The 15816-nt window shown below is 33.0% G+C and overlaps 4 protein-coding genes across 4 annotated transcripts in view; all 4 read right to left on the bottom strand.

The window, feature by feature from the left end:
* The window catches only part of AMPdeam (AMP deaminase), a 41412-nt gene extending 36082 nt beyond the window's left edge, over nt 1-5330 (bottom strand). The window contains exon 1 of the mRNA XM_070110511.1: nt 4682-5330. Within this exon, the coding sequence (XP_069966612.1) occupies nt 4682-4796 (115 nt within the window). The 5' untranslated portion in view covers nt 4797-5330. The remainder of the gene's footprint in view (nt 1-4681) is intronic.
* An 829-nt stretch (nt 5331-6159) lies between these two features.
* Nucleotides 6160-10201, bottom strand: LOC106624963 (transmembrane channel-like protein 7). The gene is made up of 10 exons (XM_036378469.2): nt 9521-10201; nt 9233-9456; nt 8728-9175; nt 8514-8665; nt 8149-8443; nt 7976-8082; nt 7791-7911; nt 7621-7730; nt 7272-7562; nt 6160-7210 (listed from the first exon to the last, which is right to left on the bottom strand). The coding sequence occupies exons 1-10, from the start codon at nt 9893-9895 to the stop codon at nt 6763-6765; spliced, it is 2571 nt and encodes an 856-aa protein (XP_036234362.2). The 5' UTR covers nt 9896-10201; the 3' UTR covers nt 6160-6762.
* A 796-nt stretch (nt 10202-10997) lies between these two features.
* Nucleotides 10998-11363, bottom strand: LOC118683920 (succinate dehydrogenase assembly factor 4, mitochondrial-like). Its single transcript, XM_070110300.1, has one exon. It carries the CDS (start codon nt 11361-11363, stop codon nt 10998-11000), a length of 366 nt encoding a protein of 121 aa, XP_069966401.1.
* Nucleotides 11364-15259: 3896 nt separating this feature from the next.
* Nucleotides 15260-15610, bottom strand: LOC106625944 (succinate dehydrogenase assembly factor 4, mitochondrial). Its single transcript, XM_070110301.1, has one exon. It carries the CDS (start codon nt 15608-15610, stop codon nt 15260-15262), a length of 351 nt encoding a protein of 116 aa, XP_069966402.1.
* Between the last annotated feature and the right edge of the window lie 206 nt (nt 15611-15816).

Genomic DNA, 15816 nt, shown 5'->3' on the forward strand with positions numbered 1-15816 from the left:
AATACGTGAATGCACAAGCGTGTGGGCCACGATTTGCCATCTGTCAAAATGAATTTGTTTATACAATATTTTATAAGAATTATGTGCGCACTCACGAACGAGCATATACCTATATATGTACATACATATAGCAGCCGGCATTTAGGTTTACATAAGTACATATATTGAAAAAGGAAAAGATTTTAGGATTAGTAAAAAGTAAATAGCAATATGCTTTTACTTAAATAGAAGTTATAATAAAAAATCCACTATTTTTCCAACAGATAGCTTTAGTAAGTATCTCCTGTATTTGAGTTGCAATATAAGACGTTAAAAAGATAAGATATCGTGCTTAAAAAAACGTATATAACAGTTTTAAGATTGCGTAACTCAGTATTGTTTTAACATGTGTCAAAGATGGATACCAGCAAAAAGCAAATATGCCATATTTTACAGGGAAAACGGACCAATTAAATAAGGCTGGATACAAAAAGAAGCTCATCGACCGAATTTCCATTTGCAAATCGCTATTGAAGCGCAACAAAACCGATCCATGTCTGAAGCGGATGATAATTGCTGATGAAAATTGAGCTGACGCAAATGGTGGCCGAGCAAATATGGTATTGATGGTCTGGAATATTTTGCGATGTGTTTGGGATTTGCAGGGGATCACCTACTATGAGCTGCATCCGCACTGTCAACAGTTCGACCGTCTAAAGTAAGCCATCGCGCAGAAGCGGCCAACTTTGACTAATAGGAGAGGAATTGTGTTCCATCAGGACAACGCCAGGCTACACACAGCAATAGTGACGCGACAGAAGCTCCAAAAATTTGGTTTAGAGGTTCCTATGCGTACACCATACAATCCAGAACTGGCACCGTGTGATTACCACCAGCTCTTCACTATGGAGAATGATTTTGCTTGGTGAAAAAGGCGGCTCAAGAGAAGCTTGTGAAAATCGACTGTCTCGGTGTTTTGCCAATAGGGACGAGTGTTTCTATCAGAGTTGAATCATGAAATTACCTTCAAAATGGCAATTCCACATAGAGCAATAAACAAGCTTTCGAGAAGTGATACTTCTTGACATAATTGATGTATTTAAAAATAACAATCAAACTTCAACTGTTAATATCTTTTGAACGGTTAGGTTTAAGAAAAATTCGTTGGAGATTATTTTGTAGAGCATTCAATTTCTTGCAAAACCTATGAAAGGTTTTTTTTCTTCAAAATGTTGAAAGCGAGATATGAATTTTACTATTAGATAATAAAAAAATATATAAAAATTTAAGGCGGGGGACCTTCCCGCCAAATTAAGAGCTCATTCTAGGAGAGATTTTTGCAGAGGTGCCTAAGAACCTGATTTTCAGAGAACCAAGCGAAAAAAGTATATTAATTTTCTTTCTGGTCCACCCTAATGTACATACATAGTCTAATCTTATTTGATAAGATAATATAAATAATATTATTCTTAAATTTAAATTAACGCCATATGTAAGCGCCAGTAAACGATGAATCGCTGAAAATTTAGAGGAAAAACAATTGCGAATGTTGAAATATTTATGCGAGATATTTACTATGACTAATGCAAGCGAAAATTAAAACTATTGCGATAGCAATGCACTCATAGACACTCGTGTCGACGAAGGCAAAACTTTAAGTCTGCATAGATACAAGTCTCTAGGTAGCTATAAGAAAAATGTAAAATATTTAAATTGAGATTATAACTATGCGTATACTAAACGCAATTGCTAAGCAGAGCTATTTTGCAGTAAACAGAAGATATGACATGTTGAAAGAATTTTTAATGAATTTCGGCGAAATTCTTTAAATATATTTATTTAGATAAACTCAATTAGTATTATTAATTATTATTATTATTATTAATTATTATTATTATTAATTATATTATTATTAATCATTTTTATTAATTACTATTATTATTATTAATTATTATTATTATTATTAATTATAACTTTGGATTAAATTTTACAGAAATATGTAGAAATAAAAAAATAAATAAAGGAGATATGAAAAATCAATAAATATCAGATTTTCATATTTATACACATAATATACTCGTATATCGGTATGTTCATCGTATATCGTTGTATATTTTTATATATTAGCATTTATATTTATATATGTGTTTTTATTTTTGATAATAAATTCATATCTGACCAGAGTTTATCGCCTTTATAAGTTAATATGAAAAAACGGGTATATACATACATTTATGTGCACAAACTAAAACTATGGCGTTTCTATGCTGATAAATCGATACACTTAACACTTTAATAAGCTCTTTGGCATATAAAAAGTATATATATAATACATAGATAATATTATAAAGGTGAACAAATAATGGTGATTATGATGGATATACATAGATAATATTATAAAGGTGAACAAATAATGGTGATTATGATGGATAATGAATACTAAACAGGAGATGAAGTATCTTCAACATGAATAATAGTTGATTTAATGGTTATTTTTATAATGCAAAGGAAATACTTAAAGATACTCAAAAATACTGAAAACCTTAACAACATATACATATGTACATGTACAAACATATGTACATATATACAAGTATATATCAAATTTGACTGACATAAAAAAACATTTTCACGTATTTAAATAGAAATCTTTACTAACGCCTCGACGTCATTTTTGCAAAAGTTTCAGGTGTTTTGGTACAACTCTAGCATTGGCATGTTTAATAAGCAAAATGTGGAGCCATAAGAGATGTTGAGATCCTATGATATCTCTCTGAAGCCACTACAACAATTTTCAAGCACTGTTTCTTTAACTTTTTTTTTTTCGATGTTAACAGAGGTGGATGGACGACTCGCAACGGCAACTTTTTGATGAATTCACCGAATGCTTCGTGCCACTTAAATACTTGTATTTGTGATAAAAAGGACTCCCCAAAATACTTCTGCAACATTTTTATCAGATGTACATATGTACATATATTTTGAAAGATATGGAATTTTTTGAGGTATGAGCTGACAAATCAATTATTAAAGTAATGATCGGTTTATGTCAAATCGATGATCTATGGCGATAAACCAGTTAAGACTATCTAATTGGAAACCAATCGGCTCATTTTTGACGAGATATACTTAAGTGAGTTAAATTTTGTTCATGAACTAAATTCTATAAAACTATTAAAGCCAATATGAGCCCAATCATTAATTTCAAACAAGCAAACCCTTACAAATCTAACTCGATTTCTATAAACAAATGGAAAGGCATTTTAGGCACATGTTAAGAAAGTATATATATACTTAAAAACTTACACTAAAAATATTTTTGTTTTCGATTATTGTGATTTATAGATTTTAAGTATTTTATCTTAAAAATATTAGTTTATGAATTATTGATTTTATGGTTTTAAATATGATATTTGGAAAAAGTATTAAGAAATTAATTCACCTACATATGCAGAGATTATATAAATAAGCAACAAATTTAAGCTAATTGATTAATTTATTTTCAAGATACTCCAAAGCCAAAGAAAGACACCAAGTTTATTTTATACATATGTATGTATGTATGTATGTACGTATCATTGGTTTATTGTAAGTGCACACATTTTGCTTATCTAAAATCATTTCTACATGTTACTAGCTATTGTGGAGCGAATCTTAATAGATTAGGTTTTCATTTCACCTAAGGAAAAAATTAAACTTGTGCCTACATACATACATATATTTGTACATAGTACACATGTATATCCATATGTACATATGTCCAAACAGTATAAAAGGTAAAAGTTAAAATAACACGTTTGAAAAAATTTGTATAATATAATACTTGGTGATTTAGAAGGCTGTCAAAAACAGACATTTGTTGCATACGTCAAAAAAAAATCTTGTCAGGCAGGAATTTTTACACGGAACATGACTTGTTTACTTGCCTTAATAACAAAATGTGCATAAATTTGATTTTCTAATTACTTAAGCATTTAACTGACATATATAATCAATGAAAAGCAGTACTTTAAATTGGTAAAAAGTGCATTCGCATACCTTAGATGCCTTCAAATAGCATTTTAAAAAATCAGTAACGCTATTTTATTTCAATTTTTTAGAAACACCCACATAATTTTTTACATACATATAATATAGCACAACACTAGAACCATCTTGGTAACTTGGCAAATATGTATTTGTTTGTTTTGTTTTAGTCATTTTAATCCGACAGCTTGGCGCTCCTCAAAAACAAACACAATAACTTCAATCAAGCCGCCAGCACAATACTCCAATGATGCGTACCTGTATACATACATACATACATATGTACGTATAAACTTTTCATACCTATGACAAACGTAGTGTCAGCACAATGACCATCGTTTTTGGAAAAGCTGCGTCATACAAAAAATCAACTACTGCCACCTCAACCTACTTACGAAAATATTTCGCAAACTTAGTATTTTTAACATATTGAGCGCTTTTAACTCTCGGGTTTGCCGGTTCTTTGTATATTTTTTTGCCATTTGTGTCCCTTTATCAGCATATGCTATTTCCGTCCAACTAGACTCTTTAATTTTCAATAATTTTTTTTTTTTTTTATTAAAGGAAATACAATTATAAATAATTATACTACCTATAAAATATAAAAAAAAAAAAAATAAAATAAAATAAAAAAAAAAAAAATTCAATAAATTTTTAAAACTATTGTATTACTTACCCGATTTGGTTTTCAAGTCATGCCCATTATTCAAATCGAACTCCATTTCCATGTCCGTATCGAAGCCAAAGCTGCGATACCCCTTGGCACTCAAGGCATCCGCATAGTTTTGCATTTTTGCTTCAGCTGCCGATGACTCCAGTTTTCACTTATTAAGCACTGCACTCTATAACTGTATGTGTATGTGTGTGTATTTCACAATATGCAAAATATGTATCAAATATTTAAAAATATTTACACTTAAATGAACGCACTTTATTCACACTTTTCTAAAATTCACTTTGCAATTGAGAAAAACCAAAAAACAAACTAGCACAATTTCAAGTATGCGATATGTGCACTTAAGTGAATTTACGCCTCGTCTTTTACCTCTTTGATTCGGATTGCAATTTAATGCTGGAATTTTAAGCGAATAGTTGTATGGTTTGCTACTTGGCTCTTAGCCAATTTTTACACAAATGCTACGGGTATTTATAAAAATTATTATTACAAATATTAATTTATCAAATTTTGTGCATATAAATTCACTTTATTTTTGTGGATTAATTTAATTGTTGTTGCTGCTTTAAAAAGCACTACGTAAACAAAAACTTTCCGCTTCTCTTTTACGTTATGTGTGAACAATTTCACAGCGTCTTTGAAAATGCACCAATAATGTAAAGAGAAAGAACATAACAGAAACAAAAACAAATTCGAGCAGACCGTTTGCCAACCCTGCACTGCGCATACAACACTGGTGATGGTGCTGCCAATAAGAAAATAACATTCCTATTTGAATGTTGATGGAAATGATTGGATATATTTGCGGAATTAAAAAAGTAAATTGTAATTTCGTAATAATGAAATAATTAATGTAATATGCAATAAATTTTCAATTCAATTAAATATATATGCTGATCAATTAATTGTTTGATAGTAAAATTAAAAAAATTAATAATAATATCATATTCCTGGTATTCGTGATAGTTATAAGTATTAAAAAATATATTAGATTAAATGGAAGTATCGAAATTATTTATTTAGTAATCTGATGCTAACTTCGAGACTATTTCTTTTAAAACTTTCGTATAGACAACACAATAAATAAATAATTAGGCTTGGAAAAGTCGATATACTATAAATTTGTGTACTCGGCGAATAGCAAATATACTACATAGATATGATGTACTACTGGAAGATATATTTTATGAAAATTACATAACAATTTTAACCCAGAATCAAATTTTTTTTGGTTTTGAGAAATGAATTCCAGTTTTGATGAGTTCGCTATAATTCCCGGTAGTTTTTGGAGTCGACCTTTTAAGGGCCAATCTTTCGTATTATTTTCAACTAACTTCATATTTACATATATGACATCCCTCTTCATAGCTAGTTATAAGTCTATATTAAAAGTAAATCAATTGCTTTTCAATATAAAATAATCAATATTATTTTATATAAAACTAGGCTTTTAATATTTAATTGAAAAGATATGTATATGTATATATAAGAATATATTGTGTATATTTAAAATATAAGATCTATATATATATATATGCATATTTAAGATGTCAATATATTTTTAGCTAATACTTTGTTTCCGACGACAGTCAGTTTCGAACCACTTTAGATTCGAAATAATTCAAAATTATATGGTCGGTCAATGCAGCATATTACTTTCAAAACTATACAAGTTTTTGTATCTTTTGTATCTAAATAAATCTATAAGTATATAATTATAAATAAAAATATGATAAAAATTATACTTATAATAAAATATATAAATAAAATCAGACAATTCAATATTTGTTCGATACAAATCAGTAAATAACTACAAAATATGTAAACGATAGCATAATATATGAACTTAAGTAACTACTATAGTCAAGAACGAACGTTTGTTCTGAAAACAGGCCAGTTTTTTGCAGGGTTTTTGTTGTTGTTGTTGAAGCTGCAGAAAACATTTGTGAAATAATTTTGACGATTGCTAAAGAGTAGATCGTAAAAATACGAGTTCGTTTCACATTCGTAGACCCGACTGGTGCAGGTCGGTTTAAGGGCGCCAAATCTTTAGGAAAGTTGCCGCAACAAAAACTAGCACGCTAAATATCACGACTGCGCAATATAAAACCATCACTACGCGCAGAAATATTCGAATTGATTTCGTTTTGTACAAACATTTCAGTTTGTGGCGTTTGTGGAGTACGCTGACGTCTTCTTCTCAGTGATTTTGCATCCGCAAGCGACCAATCACGACTTTTCGACACACTTATAATACGATTTAATAAGAACTCCTTGTCTTTCGCCTCCAGATAGATCATTTCTTTAAGCAACTTAACCATAAGGCGACGCGCACGTGATTTGGCACGCAAATAGTAAACGAGGGCGCTTAGTGTGACCAACATTATGCCTACGGCAGCTGGACGTACAAGTAGTGTAAGTATGCGCCAAAGTGTCTGATTTTCCCGTAACTTCAGCACACCGTCGATAAATATTTGAAACATATAACCAGAATCACGAAACGGACCACATTGGGCGCTCATTGGCAGTCTAAATGAAAAGAGATCAAGACTACAAATATGAACTCATAAGCAAGTAATTATGTACGTACTGTGTCATTATGTAACCCAGTGTCAGGATGACCCCCAGTATTGATACAAAAGTGAAGACTAGATAAAGCGTTTGCGTTTGGGCCGAACGCCAAATGTGACACGAAGGTTTATACAGATGCAGCAAAAGCGCTTTGTTTATATAAAACTTTAGGAACAATTTACAGACGATAATTGCGACAAGCAGTGGTGAGAAGAGTAAACCTAGCCATAGTAAAGTTTGATTGTAAACGAGACCCAAACTTTTTTGTGAAATATCAAAGTCGGGACGACCGAGCCAAGGCCAGTACAAGCTGAAATTTTCAAAAAAAAAAATTGTATTTGTAACATATAGCAGCGCCAGGCACTTACCTTGACAAAAGTGTGCGAGTGGCACAGCAGAAAGGTATGACAATTAAACAGATGAAGGAATCGGTTATTATGAAACGGTACAATTCTTGTCCTATATGAGTCTCCCAACACTGAAAATATTGGGAAACATAAATAAATTATGCAGATATTAAAAATAGCAAGCAATTCACCTGACTGTATGACTTTGTAAGCAGAAAGTAAACCAATACGCTTATAATAACAGCCTCCAACAAAAAATTTCGCAATAATGCTATATGTAGCGTGCGGCGCGGCGAACGATAATCTTCCATTCTAAATGTAAATACATAAGCTTATATAAAGAAGCCATATAAAATATGTATACAAATCGCCTTACCGCGAAATCCATGATAAGACAGATTGCATAAGCAGCATTGTGAGATTTAGAATACCAGCAGTTGAAAGAGTTCGCCAGCCAGACACGTCATCAGTTGAGTCAAGTTCCTGGTAACGCATATAAATACAATAAATTACAACAAATTACAACAATTATCACCTCACACAACTTACTTTCAACAAAATCCACACGCCCACACCAGCACCGCCTATTATGGTAGCCACTAGCACATGGGCAATGGCGCGCGAACAAAAAATCCAAATACGCCACCAAACGGTTGGCTTTCTTTTGGGCACAGCCCGCTCATTAAGTACCGCTTTGAATTCGGCAAAAATCGCAATTTGTTTCAGTTCAGCCGCCTTCCGATTTGATATGCCAAAATCCCAAGCGCAGAATGTTTTGGCCACGAGTATGGCCCTGCCACCGCCGGCGGCTTGAATGAAGCTTATGCGATACACGCGCGCCATTCTATTGGTAGAGAAGTTCACAGTACATAAATTATATAAAATATTTGCACACAATTCTTTGAAATACGCACTTCGTGGAAATCACTATAAAATTCAGCAAATACAGCACCAGCATTGTCATGAAATAAGCATGTGGCAGGCTATATTGATTAAGCGCTGGATGTAGACGAAATGTTGCATTGCTATAGCCGCTATAGAAGATTAATGAATTTTGCATATAACCCTAAAATGAAAAGAGTTGTTATGGGTTGCGAGATAAACAAACTTTTCACATAAAATATTTACCTCTCCAGTAAAAAGATGCATGATTAGTCCACTAGCAGTCTCACTAGAATTTCCCGCGTATTTATCAGCTAATACTGTTTCGTTGAGATACATTTCGTTTGCTATGGTATTGTAGAGTAATTGTGGAAATATGACAAAACAGATAATGCAAAACAACACGAATACATTCAACATCAAGAGCCAGCGTAGAAATTTAAAGTATGAACTGACATTGCAGCCGAAATGTCCTTCGATGGTTTTAACCTCATCATACCATATTTCCAAACTATGGCTTATAACACCTACGAGTTTCCAACTTCTTAAGAGAAAACGTATGAAAGCATTTGTTAATTTATGACACCAGCTGCAGTGCGACTCCTCCGTTGAATGCTGTTCAATGCTGATGGCTAACTTTCGTTTAAGTAGACGCTTAGTGGCAAGTGGTTGCGGCAGGGCACGGAGCGTTTCACTAAAATGTTATGTACTAAACAAAAATGTACAAAAACTACGTTTAACTTTTTCTTACAGTCTATGTTCATGGCTGAGCGCTGTATCTTGCATGAGTCCGTCATGTTGCTCGATTTCCTTTGCCAACAATTCAATATCATTTTCAGCATCAACTCGACTATTCGAGAGCAGTTTTCCATCCGCCTGCAAATACCTACGCGATGGCATGCGATAAATTGTTTTCTCACGTATGCCGTGCTTATCTCGATCGAAACGTGCCAAAGTTTGTGACCAGCGACGCATCTAAAACGAAAAAGTGGAATTAATTTTATATCAATAACAATTTTTATAAATTTGCACAACTAACCATATTCGTAGGAGTCGCTCCACGATTGAAACTACTAGCTAACGCCGCCAATGGCGAAGTTGCTCGTCTATATTGGAGCGTGCCAAAATTACTAATCAACTCTATGGACTCATCGCCACATTGCTCATCAGCACCATCGCGACTGCCGCCACAATCGCTTTGTTTGCTTTTCGCATCATCTGCGGTCGCAGCACCTATAACAATCCTGAACTGCTGTTCATTACAACTGGTGGTAAGCAAATTTTGACTGCCTTCTAGTTGCGTAAGTAGTTCGCTGTGCGATGACGTCGTCGATGTAGTAATCACTTCAATTCGGTCCAAATCCTCAGCATCATCGGATACAAAGATCCGATTTTCCTGGCCATATTCCGACATGCCGTTCGGTTATTATTATGGGAAATAAAACATGATTTTAGACAAAACACAAATTCAAATTATATAAGAAAAATAAATTTAAAAAATTTAACAAATTGAACTAAAATTTTAAAGCCACTAAACTAAAATCAGCTGTGACTCTCGGAAGAAATTTGAATAGAAAGAAATAGGTGAAATCAGCTGTTATCGTGGGAGGCAAGAAAATTGCAAACTAACTTGTTTTATTTTGATTATTTTTATTCGTAAACATTCGAGCTGCTATTTGGTCTGAGAATTACTTAATACTCTTTGGTCAGTGGGAATTTTATCTCTGGTGGGAATGATTCAATTATTATAGTTTGTAACACCCAGAAGAAAACTTGGGTGAAAATATATATATATATATAACTGACCTGCGTGACGAGCTGAGTCGATGCCATGTCAGAACGGCGGATATAAGATCACAATAGCATATAGCTGCTAAGCAAACTGATCGATCAAAATCAAGTTCTTGTATAGAATTTTTTTTTTTTTGACAAGATATATTCACGAAATTTGACATAGAATATTACCAAAGGCAACGATATAATCCAGAACAATCTTTCTAGTAAATAGAATCTAGTTTATGCATATGGATTTGTTGACTCTTAAATAGCTCTTTGACCAATTTTATCTTCCCTTTTGTGTTAGGTGTCCATGTCTGTATGACCGATACATGAATACTGTGCGAGTCGCCAAAAATTAGTTGTGAAAAAGCACCGATTAGGGGAGTTATATATCAGTCTTTGGCGGATATTTGTATATTTGTGTCGGTACTGGTTACGTAAATCGGTCTGTCTTGAGGACGAGCATAACGTCTCGGTGCAATAGAAAATAGAAATAGGACCACGATCCACCAAGTTTATCGCAAAACATATTTTCTTAAAAACCTATTGTGACTATATGTATTATCTGATTAAGATGATGTAATTTATGACACTATTAATATATAATACATATATAATCTCTACAACAACTAGAATTTTGGAATAATATTTAATAGTAATAATTCCATTAATTATTAGGATTCGTGACAAATAATAACAGTAAGATCAAACACAAAGTAAAAATCCTTTAAGTCCATTCAAAAATCCGTAACACGTCCTTTACGCTCCCAATCACCGTATCGTGTTGGCTCTGGTCCAGCAGGTCCGCCAATTTCTCCAGTATGTGGGTTGGTTGCATTTGGCCACGGTTTTAGAGGTTCTTTCTCTTGGAATGGATGTTGTGAAAACTCATCTAGTTTGCCAATTGGTGTCTTAGCACGCAATTTCTTTTCAAACTCCACAACGCGTGCACTCTTTTCCTTTGGCTGCTTGGTATCACCGCAAACACACGCTGTCGTGGATATAGCAGCAATATTGGTTTGCAAAACATTTGCCGATGCTTGTTTTAAAGTCGACTCGCACAAACGACAAGTTTGCTTGGTAATATTCAACAAATTACTCATTATTTCAAATATTTTAGTAGGAATGAGTTTTGTATAAAAACAAATTTATTTCACAATAGAAATTGTATAATGACAATTGACAAGCTGGTTGTCAGCTGATTCTACTTGACTTTTTGGCTTCTCTCTTTCGTATGACATTTCGACATTTGGTGAAAATTTTGTTGAAAAATGTGGTGAGAACACGTTTTGTTTACTGTTCTGAATGTATGATTTAATAAATTCACCAAAAGCTTTTAGCGACCGGTTTTTGCCCACAGAGAGAGCACACGCAAGATAGAGAATAGAATTGTTTGAAGAGAACATATTTTATATTAAACGAATGTACTCTGGTGGGTGTTTGTTGATTTTATATTTATTTCTTTGTTCAGGCGTTCATGAAAGGGTCATGGAAATATAAATTTATATATAAATATATATATATATATCATATATATATATATGTACATATATATGAATATTTAAAAAACAACTGAACTGATAATACGTCCTTTAACGCACGTAGTCCGGCGTTCTCGCAACACAATATAAATGAATATTGGTCATTGGGGATCCATTTGTTTATGTGAATGCGTACGCATAATAAAAATTCGTAAATACATAAATTGTTGATTTGTAAAATTTTGAAACTTGTTTTTCCGCAAACTTGCTTTCCCTGCTAAATTTTGTCATATTTGTGTTTTAATTTATTATATGTTTGTTCGTAAATATTTACTTGTTTTGATCTTTCTGGATTTTCGTTCAAGATTGAATTTACTCACAATTTTAATAAACACGTGAAGAGTGATTGCAACAACAATCATAACATGCGCATATTCAACGGTCTACTTAATAAACACGTATTTGTATTTGAACACGATATTTCAGAATTTGTTTGTTATTTTTTAGACTTAGATTTTGAATTTACTTAGAAAACCAGTTAGTTTTAATGGACTTTAACCACTTTAGTCGATAATATTCTTTAAATACTATGAATCAATAATTACGGATAGGAATTAGTAAAAAAATATACATAAATAATTTATTTCAATTGGAAACGAATTTTTTCTACAGTACCTACAAACTTACTCAAAAAAATATTTAATATTATACTTTCGCAACCTGTTGCTACAGAGTATAATAGTTTTGTTCACCTAACGGTTGTTTGTATCACCTAAAACTAATCGAGTTAGATATAGGGTTATATATATATAAATGATCAGGATGAAGAGACGAGTTGAAATCCGGGTGACTGTCTGTCCGTCCGTCCGTCTGTCCGTCCGTGCAAGCTGTAACTTGAGTAAAAATTGAGATATCTTTATGAAACTTGGTAGACATGTTTCTGGGTACCGTGAGACGGTTGGCTGCTGTTAAAATTGTTTTTAAAAAGTAGGCGTGGTCCCGCCTCTAATAGGTTTAATGTGCATATCTCCTAAACCGCTAATGTTATAATAACAAAATTCAGTGGAAGCAAGTTTTTTTAGAACCTCTATTGACGGTGTGAAAATAGTTGAAATCGGGTGGCAACTCCGCCCACTCCCCATATAACGGTACTGTTAAAAACTTCTAAAAGCGCAATAAATCAAGCACTAAACACGCCAGAGTCATTAAATTTTATCTCTGGGATGGTATGAGATGACTTTATAGGAACCGCGTTCAAAATTAGACAGTGGGCGTGGCGCAGCCCACTTTTAGGTGAAAACCCATATCTTGAGATCTGCTCAACCGATTTTAACCAAATTTGGTGCATAACGTTCTTTTCATATTTCTATGTCATAGTGCGAAAATGGGCGAAATCGGACTACAACCACGCCTATTTCCCATATAACACCATTTTCAATTCCATCTGTTCAAGCCCCTAAGTACTAAATATGTGGACCCCTGTGCCTATAGTTGACCTTCTACCGAAAATATCAGCCAATCCACAAAGAAATCTCAAACGAGTATACCATTTGACTTTGCCGGAGTATAAAATGTTCGGTTACATCCGAACTTAGCCCTTCCTTACTTGTTTTTGTCATACATTTTTTTAAAAGTAATTTTCTAGTTTTCAAGGAGAATTTTGCATCATACCACAACGATAACAATACTACAAGAGCTACTTATTTTTTGAAGCTAACTATACACTTATTCCGAGGCAAATGATCCAGGTTGTTCGATTTTAAAAAACGTAATAAATGTAAATCTAGATTGTATAATCTCTGATAAATGTACGCATAAACACATGTGTATTTGACGAGAATACCCGTTACAACGGCGTAGAATGCAGAATCATGGCAATAGCAAAACGTTTGCCTACACACTCAATTTTTTTTTAGCGAAACAGCGATATAACTTTTTTTTAACTAATAAAATAAAAATAAATAAAAAATAAAATATTTCCCATCTCATTTATAATGAAAACGATACCTCTTAATATTAATATTGAGAACTCAAATTTTAAGAGGCTTCTTTTCTTACTTTAATGAAAGGTTTTAGCCTGTTTATTTCTTTTATCACCAATGTATGTACTTATATGTAAGTATTACTAAATCTGAAAAAGTAACCAACTAACGGTTTGCATCTAAGAGAACGCGTTTTGCTAGTTCTTTAAGGACACGTTGTTTGATATAACATCCTTCAAGTCGAATTAAGCTTAATTAGTAAGAAAATATACCTCATGTTAAGATCACTATCTCGATATGGCAGGTCAATTTATATAGCATTCGCTCTGAAGAATATGTTCGGAGATTGTAACGTTCGCTTAGGCAATATTTTATGCCAAATTTCATAAAAATATCTTTACAAATAAAATAAGTTTTCCAGACAAGAACTTGATTTGGATTGTTCAGCTTGTATGGAGCTATGTATATCGTATAGTGGTCCGATATCGGCAGTTCCGACAAATGAGCAGATTCTAGGAGAGAAAAGGACGTGTGCACATCTCACGTGTGTACGGTATCTCAAACACTGAGGGACTAGTTCGTGTATAAACAGACAGGCAGACGGACATGACTTAACCGACTCAGTTCGTCACGCTGATCAATTATACATCTATACACGCATGTATATATATTTTATGTTTCCGTCTAGGTGTTACAAACTTCGTGGTAAACTTAATATACCCTGTTTAGGGTATAATAAGTCCGTGGGAAAAGATATCAATAATACAGAGTCACTGAAGCTGGCCTTTTGCTCAATAAAGCAGTTGTTTATTTAAAAAGTAATAAATTAATATATTATATAAAATGACGATAGCTCAAGGACGTCTATAATTTATTTTAATTGAGTATTAATCATAATAGCAGCACAAATTTATATAAATTAAAATGTATATAGTACTAATAATTTATAGTATATAATAAACGAAACAAGGAGAGGTGAGAATGAGGACTTTTTTGAGCAAGTGAATTATTTTTGACTGTTGTTTGAATCATTATAAGCTATGATTCACACATATTTACATATATGGTATATCCTTCATTAATATTTTGGTTTTTTTAATATTGTAAATCAACAATTTGTATTATTGAGCAGAATTTGAATTAGAAATTTAAAGCAACTGTTCGTCGGCAACGCAGTTCTCACCCTTGTACATAGTATGTATGTATGTAGACAGATTGAACCAACTTCACTTCAAAATACTCATTTGAGCACACATTTTGACAAACCAGAAACCACGAATAACGTTACTTCAGCAAGAGTGGCGAGAAACACTTCGGCTTGAAACCAATTTGCTTTAAATAAGACGCAATTTTTGTTTTGATTCTTTTTACATAAAATATTTTGGTAATTTATTAAAATATAAATTAACACACTTATTCAGTCTAAATTGTTTACTAACTAAATATTGCTTCAACACAATATGCGCGTAAATATCTGGGTAATATTTTGTATCTTACAAATGCTTAAATGCTAGATAGAAAACAGTATGCTTTGGACTAGAAATCTGAGACGCGACCTCTGCGTTCCCAATCGCCGTAACGTGTTGGTTCGGGCCCAGCTGGACCGCCAATTTCACCTGTGTGTGGGTTCACGCTATTTGGCCATGGTTTCCAGGGGTCCTCTTGTGGCACGGGCCGTCCCGTAATTTTTTTCAAAGAGACTTTCGAAAGAAATTTTCTTGAAAATACCATAGCAGGGCTTTCCGGTTTATGAGCGGCATTTGTCTGATTGCATGTGCACGATGTGGAGAAGGCTGGAGCGGCTGTCTTCCAGGGATTGGGAAAGAAATTGATTTGCTTGCCCGCTGTCTGGCATAAGCGGCAACTCTGCTTCACAATATTGCTCATTGTTGTAAGTTTTGATTATTATATTTCACAAACACAGATTTTCAATTTAATATAGAAATTTTTTTTTAAACTTTTTCACTTTGTGACCGTTAAAAATTGGTTTTCAGTTTATTTTGGTTTTCGCTTTCAAGCTTTTGACTTGTTGTTGGTTGCTCGTTGCTGAACGAATGTTGCTCCAAAGCGGCGTGCAAGCGCTTTTATACACA

This window comes from Bactrocera oleae, chromosome 5, assembly GCF_042242935.1.
Source record: "Bactrocera oleae isolate idBacOlea1 chromosome 5, idBacOlea1, whole genome shotgun sequence".
NCBI classification, from domain to species: Eukaryota; Metazoa; Arthropoda; class Insecta; order Diptera; family Tephritidae; genus Bactrocera; species Bactrocera oleae.

Excerpts from the sequence above, each read along its gene's own strand:
- LOC106624963 (XM_036378469.2), bottom strand. The coding sequence starts at position 9,895 with ATGTCGGAATATGGCCAGGAAAATCGGATCTTTGTATCCGATGATGCT. Across the intron at positions 9,176-9,232 it reads CTCAGCCATGAACATAGACT|TGAAACGCTCCGTGCCCTGC; the intron begins GTAAGAAAAAGT and ends ATAACATTTTAG. Across the intron at positions 8,666-8,727 it reads TGCATCTTTTTACTGGAGAG|GGTTATATGCAAAATTCATT; the intron begins GTAAATATTTTA and ends TTTTCATTTTAG.
- LOC118683920 (XM_070110300.1), bottom strand. The coding sequence starts at position 11,363 with ATGAGTAATTTGTTGAATATTACCAAGCAAACTTGTCGTTTGTGCGAG.
- LOC106625944 (XM_070110301.1), bottom strand. The coding sequence starts at position 15,610 with ATGAGCAATATTGTGAAGCAGAGTTGCCGCTTATGCCAGACAGCGGGC.